General features: G+C 38.2%; 1 protein-coding gene across 1 annotated transcript; it reads right to left on the bottom strand.

The window, feature by feature from the left end:
- Positions 1-274: 274 nt before the first annotated feature.
- Positions 275-9921, bottom strand: LOC147640719 (caffeic acid 3-O-methyltransferase-like). Its single transcript, XM_086814561.1, has 3 exons — positions 8941-9921; positions 8067-8131; positions 275-772 (listed from the first exon to the last, which is right to left on the bottom strand). The coding sequence occupies exons 1-3, from the start codon at positions 9020-9022 to the stop codon at positions 470-472; spliced, it is 450 nt and encodes a 149-aa protein (XP_086670687.1). The 5' UTR covers positions 9023-9921; the 3' UTR covers positions 275-469.
- Between the last annotated feature and the right edge of the window lie 322 nt (positions 9922-10243).

Genomic DNA, 10243 nt, shown 5'->3' with positions numbered 1-10243 from the left:
AGACTTGTAGAAAATATGGTGATGTATTGCATGGATATTTAGATTTAAAATCTTGTGATTGAAATCAAATATACACCAATATGCACATTCACCAAGGTTATATTTTAGAAAAGTGTAACTATTTTATGATTATCACAAATAAGGTTGAACTATAATGTTTGATAAAGTAAGAACATCTTCAAGCTAAATCCATAATCTACAAGTTTTTCTTCTTCTATATTTAGAGAGTGTATTCATTCAAGAAGCTTAAGAAGGATGTGATTCTCCATGTATGTATGTTGAAGATGGAAATTTTTAATTCAATATCCATATAGTTACAACAACAAAAATAAACCCATTCAGACACTGTAGAATGATCAAAAGGTTTGGAACCTCATGATGGGATGTATATGTCACAATATGAAAGCTAATGTATTATGAATGTAGATAGATGGAGTTTGTGGGTGTCATATAGGAGGAGAGAGCCTCTTTAAAATTTGTAAAGTTCCACAACACTACACTCATTTATCTTGGAGATAACTTGCATGCGTGTAAAACCCGCAAGTTTAGAAATGGTAAGAAGCTCTTGATGGGTGCGCTCTCGGCCACCATTGTTGTAAGCAAGCATTAGGATGTCAAGGTGGTAGCCTACACGGGTCCTTGCCCCACTCTCCAATCCATATGGAAGTAGAGCATCCACCACTATCACTTTACCACCTTGTTTTGGAAGAGCCTTGTAACAATTCTTCAATATCTTTACACAATTCTCATCACTCCAATCATGCAATATCCACTGCCCTTGCCAAAACATATCACAATAGAGGTAAGGAGTAATTATTTCTTATAAAAGAAATGATTGAATATTTTTAAAACTCAGTTAAACTACATAATGTGTCAAGTCTAGCAAAAATGTTCCTAGTTAAGAACTCAAGGATCCCCTATAAATGTTGAATCTATATATTTTAAGTGCCTTCGCTAACTAACTCAAGTTCATAAAAAACCTCAACACAAATCATGGCAATAAGGAAGCTTGTTTTTTAGATTGATTGACCTCCTTTTTAGTTCTTTCATTTCAATTATACATCACAAATCACAATTTCATTGGGGTGCACAACTGCATGTTAATGAAGTTACAAAAGTGGTGTGTGCATGTATTTTAACAGTGCACTTGCACTTGAAAGCATCTAGGTAGAGATAAATCTCAATTATAATATTGATGGTGATATATAAGAGTTTATAAATATAAATATCCATAACATAGATATACGTATATACATACATACACACATGTTCTAGTCTTTTTGTACGAGTTCTTTTTTTCCCTAGAGCATGTCAAAGATAATCTTACATATTTATGTTTTTCACTTACGTGTTCTGTAGTTTTTTTGTAAGAGTAGTGTTTTTCTTTCGATCATGTTAATAATCTTGTATGTTTATGTTTCTTGAAGGATGAGTGGGGTACAAGATACACCCTTTCCTTATAATAGAGGAGACCATTATGCAATAAAAAATGAGGTAAATCATCACAAACACCATGCTGTAATTTCTACACTATTTGTGAAGCCTCATCATCATCAAGCATATATTCCTCTTGAATATCATCAACCCAATCATTATGCACTTCCGTGAGTGATGACCGATAAAGAACATGCCCACATTCTAGAGAGTGAATCCACCACCACATTCTCCTTCGTATATGTGATCTCAAAATCATATTGTTGAAGGGTAGCCAACCATCTTCTTTGCTTAGGTGAGAGGTTTGATTGAGATAGGAAGAATTGAAGAACCCTATGGTCACTTTGCACATAGAATTTTCTTCCATAAAGATAGTGATGCCATTTCTTGATTGCATGCAAAATAGCAAGCATCTCTTTACACATGAATCTCCATCTCTTTGTCATCAATTTTATGGCTTTCATAAGCAATGAATCCATGGTCTTAATACAAAACCACACCAATTCCTCTTCCACATGCATCCGCTCTAATAGTGAAGAGCTTGGAGAAATCTAGGCATACCAAGATAGGTGTTGAAGTAAGCATTTTTTTTAGCTCCCAAAACTCTTTTGTCATTGCACCCCAAAAGAATGCCTCTTTCTTCAACTTATCCATCAAAGGAGCCACTATATGTGCATATCTCTCAATGAACCGGCGATAGAATGATGAAAGACTTAAGAATCCCCTCACTTGAGTGAGATTGGTGGGAGCAGGCCAATTCTTCACACATCCAGCTTCTTGGGGTCCACCTTTATGCCATCAATGCTCACAATGTGACCAAGATATTCCACCTCTTTTGCCATGAATGTACACTTTGTTTCTTTGGTATACAAGTGGTTGGCTCTCAATGCATCAAATACCTCCTTCACATGAACCAAGTGCTCCTCTTCACTCTTTCTATACACCAAGATATCATCGAAAAACACCAATACAAACTTGAAGAGGAATGGTTGTAGCACTTTGTTCATCAATGCTTGAAAAGTGGCTGGTGCATTACATAAACCAAACTACATCACCATGAAATGATAGAGATCTCTTTCGGTACGAAATGCCATCTTGTGCTCATTTCTGGGACCATAAGTCAATCTTGATGAAGAACTTGGCACCCTTCAATTCATCCAAAAGATCATCAATTCTTGGGATTGGGTACCTATTCTTGGGATTGGGTACCTATTCTTGATGGTGATTTTCTTAACATCATGATAATCAATGCACATTCTAAAAGTCCCATCCTTCTTCTTCACCAATAAAACGGGTGATGCAAATGGCGATTGACTCGGTTCCACCCAACCAATATCAATGAGCTCTTTGACTTGCTTTGCTACTTCATCTTTTTCCACTTTTGACAACCTATATGGAGGTTTGTTGACCGGCCTTGCATTTGGCTCCAACTCAATTGCATGATCAACCTCCTCATTGGTGGCAAGCACTTGGGCATATGAAACACATACTCATACTCTTTAAGTAACTTCTTCATACCCTCATGTGTAACTTTGCTCTCTTTTTCATTGTCTTCATCCTTACAAAGATGCAAAACATACACATAGCCACTCTTCTTCAATTCCCTCTTGAGTTGTGTGCTATTGATCAAGGTTAACTTTGAGGGGCCAAAACCATGAAATGTAATGGTCTCCTTCCCATGCATAAACCTCAAAAATTCTTGTTTCAAATCATGGAAAAGGTTCCAAGAGTTGATAGCTAATCACACCCCAAAACCATATCAATGGGCCCCATATCAAGCACTAACAATTTAGCTTTGCAAGTGTACTCTTTTTTTGAGAACATCAATTTCACATTTTTGCAAATCATTGTGCAATTCATGCTATCCCCATTTGCTACTTCAACTTTTCTTTTCATTTCCAATGCATCCGGGTACAATTTCAGATTTCTCAATGATTTATAGTTCACAAAACTATGTGTGCTACCGCTGTTCACCAACACAAATGCATCTTCTCTTCCCTTGGCCTTAGCCTTGAATCTCAATATATGTGCCCCTTTGCAACCGGCATAAGATTCATTGGATATGGAAAAAAGAGAATTATTGTATTCATATGCATTTGTAGCACTCAAAGTATGAGGTAAGCCATCATCATAATCCTAAAGATCACCAAGAGAGCCACCGGGGTCAAAAGGAAACTCCCCACCCGGATCCAAAGAATAGTCGGCCCACAAACTCACATGGCTCTTCAAATGGCTCCAATTCTTTGTCATTAGTGTCATCTACCAACTCCAAATAAACCATATTAATCTTGACATTGTGGGCTTTGGAATCCTTCCAATGTTCCTTGTTATACTTCCCACCACATTTGTAGCATAAGTTTTTTTCCCCTCATCTCATTAATGCGGTCTTCCTTCACAAATTTGGTCTTGGTGACCCCATCATTAGTTGGCTTTGCACCCGCTTGTGAAGACTTTTGAGAAGTATTTCCACCCTTGAAAGCACCCACATTGTATGGTTTTCCACCACTACCATAGACGATAGGAAATTTGGGTATATTTGGAGTAGTAGGAGATGGCTTTGTGAAAGCATTTGACCCATAATCCAGCCGACGGTTCACCCATGCATTTGCATACTTTTCTTCATATACTTCAACCAAGATCATTGCATCCTTGAGATTTGTTGGTCTTTATGCCTTCACATCCGTTCCAATTGCATTATTTAAGCCCTTGATGTACTTGAATATTTTGAATTATTCACTAAAACCTTCAACATGAAGCATAAGTTTGAGAAACTTATGTGTATACTCCTTCACACTCATGTATCTTTGTTGTAAATCATCCCATTCACAAACCATTTTGTCCTTGTGCATCTTGGAAGTGAATGTGTCCCTCATATCTTCTTTGAAAGCATCCCAACTTGTGGCCTCATAATCTTATGATTGGAGATGGTTCCACCATGCATGAGAATACCCTTCCAAGTATAAAGTGGCGAAGTAAACCATATCTTTTTCACTTCGAGGGTTCATCTCAAAATAGAGATCCAATTTATTGACCCACTCCTCAAATACATCATTATTAGTGCCTTTTCCACTAAACTTTGAGAGGAAGATCGTATCCTTCACACCCTTAAATTTATCTCCATTGCCATGACAGTCACCATGCTTATATGCATAGGCCCATCCACATAATGATTATAATCCTCAAACTCACCAAATAAATCTTCCTCAACATGAGGTCTTGAAGCACTGCCTCGATGAGTATTTTCTTTGAATGGAATGTGACCATCACTCCTTATACATCCATCCTATGATGTCATTTGTCCCAGATAGCTCGCTGATTCTGGCTGTTAACCCCTCCAATGATGAAAAATGGCAAGTTAGGGATCCAAATGATGTCAGAACGGAGAGGTTTAAGGCTTTTTGGGAAGGTATAAAGGAGTAATAAGAGCCTATATAATCACCCAAACTCTAGACCTAATGTAATTTTACTAAATTAGGGTTTTGAGAATCTATAGATTTTGCTCAAGAGCTCCTTTGGTACCCATTTTCCTTCCGCATGTTCCACATGTACCATCCTTTTCTTCCAAGCATCTTTGGCATCCAAAAGAACTTATATGTGTCCACAATTGCCCTCAATCCCAACCATGCATGTAAATTTTGAAAAAAATTGGCATGGTCTCCTTTGTATTAGTGACCGAATCTCAAATTTCTTATGTACTCAAACCACAAGCAATGTTCTCTTGGCAATTGGCATAGCATCAAGGCATATCTTCATTGCATAATGCATTGACCAATGGCATAATACATGTGATCATTGGGTCGATGAAGATTGATGGAGATCTTTGCTTGCTAATCTCCCAACAAGCCTTCCCACCTTGTTACCAAAGTCTAGAGTCCAATGGCAAGAGTTAGGGCCATTTCTTCACTTTGAGTACCTAATCCTCTTCCTTACCACTTTACCACGGCACTCACGGGAAAGGAAGATTCAAGCCATGCTCTCCTTGGCCTCTCCAACCAATTGCCAAGGTACCCTCACACAAATCTAGATTCTAGAAATAGAATGTGGGTACAAAGTGATGTGAGGTGTGATTTGAACTTCAAAAGTGTAAGTATGATGACTTACAATGCTTGCTGAACTCATGCACACTCCAATTATTGCATTAGCATGTACTCATGCTATACTTTCACTTCCCAAGCTCCATCATCAACATCAATGCAACAAATAAGGTGAAGAAAAAGGCATATGGATTGGCATGTATCTTGACATTCCCAAGCATCGAGATGGCTTGAATGTCACACTAATGATTGAAGAAGCATCAAATGGTTCCAATGACATACAATGGTGTATGGATTTGATAAAAAAACCCTCAAACTTGAGACAAATGTCTTGATCATTGGTCTATTTGAAGCATTAGCTTGTGTAATGGCATCACTAGTGTAAATAATGATGATTAGACAAGGTTATGGCAAGTTGAAATGGCCAATGTCAAGAAATTAGGGTTTCTTGGAAGAAAGCCCTAAATCTCAAGGAAGAATAACTCCAAGATTCAAGCAAGAAATGCAAGGAGAAGCTTAGCAAATGCTTTAAGATTACCTCAAAGCCTTGCTAATGATTGTATGGTGAAAAATACCTTTCTTAGGAAGAAAAATGTGGACCTCTGTTTTCATATTTTTGGAGAGTTCCATAGCTTGATATCTCAAGAAATAGGGCCTCCAATTAGTCAAATGTGATGGGAAACACCTTTGCTAAGTCAAATAAGGTATTTAGACTAGCTATTGAAGCTTCCATGGTCCATCATGAAAAAAACAGTGCCCTATATGCTAAAAATCACCGCCCACTCCATGGTTCAAATCACATGTGTAATGTGCCCAAGAATCCATAATAAGGCTTGTTTAGGTGCTTGACTGCATGTACTTGAAGTATGAGCAAGAAATTTGATGAAATCCATGGGATTCTAGGGTTTTTTTGGAGCACAACAGGGGCTAAAAATTCTGCAGAGTAAGACATGGTAAAATTTGGGGAAAATAGGATCAATGGAAAGCTCTAATACCACTACAAAGAACTAGCTATGGCCACTCAAAGCATGGAGTGACAACATGGGTGTAGGAGCACCATCCATGAGTAGGGAGAAGGGCAAGATTACCATGAAAGCTGATTAGCTTATAAATTTGATTAGTATAAGTTAATTGTGATTAGCTATTCACATTGGCCTATATACCATGGCCCCCTTTTCACACACTTATTAATGTCCACCCTACTTGGCCTTTGTCCCATAAGCCTATGTCCCCACTTATACTTGACCCTTTGGCCCAATACAAGCTATGCTTGGCCCTTGGCCTCATATATACAACTTATATCCACCGCTTCATTATAGAGTCCTTTGTGTTTAAAATAGACTATAGTAAATAGCTTGTTTGGTGCTCCCAATTCACAAACTCAAGTTGTTGCCTATATTTATTTATAAGAAAGTTCATCAAGGTAAATATTTTTGACATATTTAAATCATTATATGGCTTGCAAATTTTTAACATATTGTGAAAGAATTCAAGGTCCACAAAATAGCTTCCAAAAGGGCACATGATTAGTTTAAAAAAACAATGCTCAAAAACTTGTGTGAAAGCACTACTGCATGAGCAATCTAGCTTGGATCAGTCTAAATTTTAAATCCTCCCAAACAATCTTTTTGATACTATTGTGTGCATTTGTTAGTGTTGTATCTCTTTCCCTACATTCTATAGAAAGAGGCTTTTTTTCTTAGATGAAATATTTCACCAGATTCTTCAAGAGGTACAAATTCAAGTTTGAACTATTTCATCAGGTTCTTTAAAGGGTACAAAGTTAAGTTTGAACTCGCACACTTCGCTACAGTCAAATCACTTACCCAAAGACCACATTGGAAAAAAAGAAGCTTTTTTTAAATAACACTTGAATATTGAATAGGTATAATTACTTTTATCTTACTCTTTGGACTTTGTGCTCAAGAGAACTACAACTTTTAGGGTGTTAGCTTCAAAATTGATAGTGTCAGCCTCATCCTTGGCTAAGAAGCATCTCACACACAAGCTTGTCCCTTATTTTGCCTTTGAATTTGGATAAAATTTGGAATGCTAGTACAATGTAGCCCCTTTGTGGAATTTGGATTACATACCCCAAAAAGAAGGCTTTAATTTGAAGAAACCCCATCTCTACGCTACATGTCTTTTGATGCCCAAAAGACATGCAAAATATTGGAATTAAATAGATGGAACTAAAGACCTATTTGATTATAGATATTTTATAGATCCTTTAAAAATAATTAAAGAAAAAATAATGAAATGTATGTCTTTTTAATGTAAAAGACATTGGCTCCCTTCAATGTGAGAATGCTAGAGAGAGACAGAGACAGAGAGAAAAAATACCCTATTTAATATATTTATTAATTATGCATTTGATAATGGGTACTATATATAAATTTGAGTATCTATAGAAGGCTCATCAAATTTGTGAAATTAATTCAAATCATCTTTTTAACATTTAAAGGCTTAAGCATTTAATGATTTATGTTAAACTTGGGAAAGAACTTCAATGGAGCCATGATATGACCTTGTAGACTCAACACACTTTTAAAAATCATAATGTGTACTGTTGCATCATCGAGACCACAAAAACAATACCTTCATAAATATAGCATTGGCTTCGGGGATGCTCATAAACATATCTCCTCCTACATTCTCAACACCTGTGTAGTAAAGGAAATTGATTTGCATTCTCACATTAGATGGTTGCAGGTGGCATATGTTTAGTAATTATAAACCTAGCTTTCATATTAAGCCATCAACATGATAGTCTATAAGAGTTTAAGCAAGAAGTTGCATGCAACTATGGAGAACATATTTTTTTAAAAATAGATTAAACTCAATGGTCATTAAAAAGTGCATACACAATGTACAATGTTCATTGAATATATGCGACTTTGCGTCACTTTGGTTTCAAAATGGTATAAAAAACATTCATATGTGCTTACATAAATTCTTTATATTATGGTTTTTCTTCAAATTTTAAGCACCTCAAGGTCCTAGGTTGCCTTTCATAATATAAAATGCAATAGTAGAAATATGAACAAATAGCACACTGAGCCAGAACGGCCGACCCCCCGTAGGAACTTCTTTATTGAAATAGAGCATATGTATAAAAATATGTACTTATGTCTTTGTGTACTTATGTATAAAAGTATGTACTTATGTATAAAAGTATGTACTTATGTGTGTGTGTGTGTGTGCATGCGCGTGCGCGTATGCATGTGCGCGCTTGTTGGACATGATATATATGTATACATATACAAGCACCAAGTGGCAAGGAGTTAAATAACAAAATATTTTGCCAATCACACCTAATCATGGTGAAATTTACGAGTTACATGTTCAACCATGATGTGTTTAAATGCATTCTTTGAAAAAAAACTTAGTTATCCATTCACACCCATTCACGACACTCTAGAAAAGCTTTAAGGTGGAACAGATGAACATATGATGGCTTATGAGATATTACCAGGACACTGCGGTGCAGCAGCAACCACATGCGGCTGGTCGAAATTGATGCCTTTGATGTGAGGGTGCTTAGAGATGATCATGCTCAAGCAAGATCCGAGCCCGCCGCCCACATCGACGAGGGTAGTGACATCATCAAAGTTGGAATAGGTGTCAAGGAAAAACTAGATGAGGAACTTGGTATGGTTGGCCATGGCAGAGTTGAAGATATTGTTGAAGTGGAGGTCTTCTTGGGCATAAGGGAAGGCATCTTTGCCATGAGCTTTGGTGAAGGGAACGCTACCGTCGAGGACGGCTACATCTAAGTAATGCCATGCGTCCATAAAAACCTTGTCTAGATTGAGGAGTATCATTGGGGCAAGAGAGGCACCATCTTCATTTTTGACCAAATATTTGCTAACTTCATTGAGCCCATATTTTCTCACATACTGAGGATTGTGTGTGTGTTCCAAGTCTTCCTCTAGGGAGGAAGTGAGGACGCCGTGGCAAGCTAATACCCGTAGGATTCGATCTAGAGAATCGGCAGCCGTTGGATGGTGGAAAACGTTGGTGATATGGGATACTATTTGGGCGGGTGAGAGGAGGTGGTGTGGCTGTTTGGCGAGAATGTCCATGACATTGAGGCGGATTACAGTCTTCAGAGCCATGGGTAAGCAGCACAAGGAGCCCAGCTCCAGCACTCTCAACCATGCAGGGTCTTCAACTCCCGGAAGCTCAGAAAGCAGCCGCTCCTCACGTTGAGCAATTTCGCCCATCTCTCCCCCCCCCCGGTGTGTGTCTGTGTGTCTGTGAGAGAGAGTGTGTGTGTGTGTGTGTCTGTGAGAGAGAGAGGGGGGAAGAAAGCTCTCTATTTAAGAGTGTGTGAATGAGAGCGCCAGAAAGAGACGCCCATTTCGCCCATCTCTCCCCCCCCCGGTGTGGCTCTGTGTTTGTGTATGTGTATGTGTCTGTGTCTGTGAGAGAGAGAGAGAGTGTGTGTGTGTGTGTGTGAGAGAGAGAGAGAGAGAGGAAGAAAACTCTCTATTTAGGAGTGTGTGAATGAGAGCGCCAGAAAGAGACGCCCATGCGTGGCTGTCCTCTTACTAGCCTGTGAGTGAGAGAGCGCCAGAAAGAGACGCCCATGCGTGGCTGTCCTCTTACTAGCCTGTGAGTGAGAGAGCGCCAGAAAGAGACGCCCATGCGTGAATTTGAATTTAAGATATTGCAAAATTTTTAGAGAAATTCCAAGGAACTAATGCAAAGACCTTGACATGGCAAATAGATGTAAACCATGGCTTGCACACCCACACTATTGCAAGCTATAC

This window comes from Cibotium barometz, chromosome 2 (genome assembly GCF_041138505.1).
Source record: "Cibotium barometz isolate CiBa-2024 chromosome 2, ASM4113850v1, whole genome shotgun sequence".
In the NCBI taxonomy this organism is placed as follows: Eukaryota; Viridiplantae; Streptophyta; class Polypodiopsida; order Cyatheales; family Cibotiaceae; genus Cibotium; species Cibotium barometz.
The sequence above is the reverse complement of the archived record's forward strand: the minus strand, read 5'-3'. Positions and strand labels throughout refer to the sequence as shown.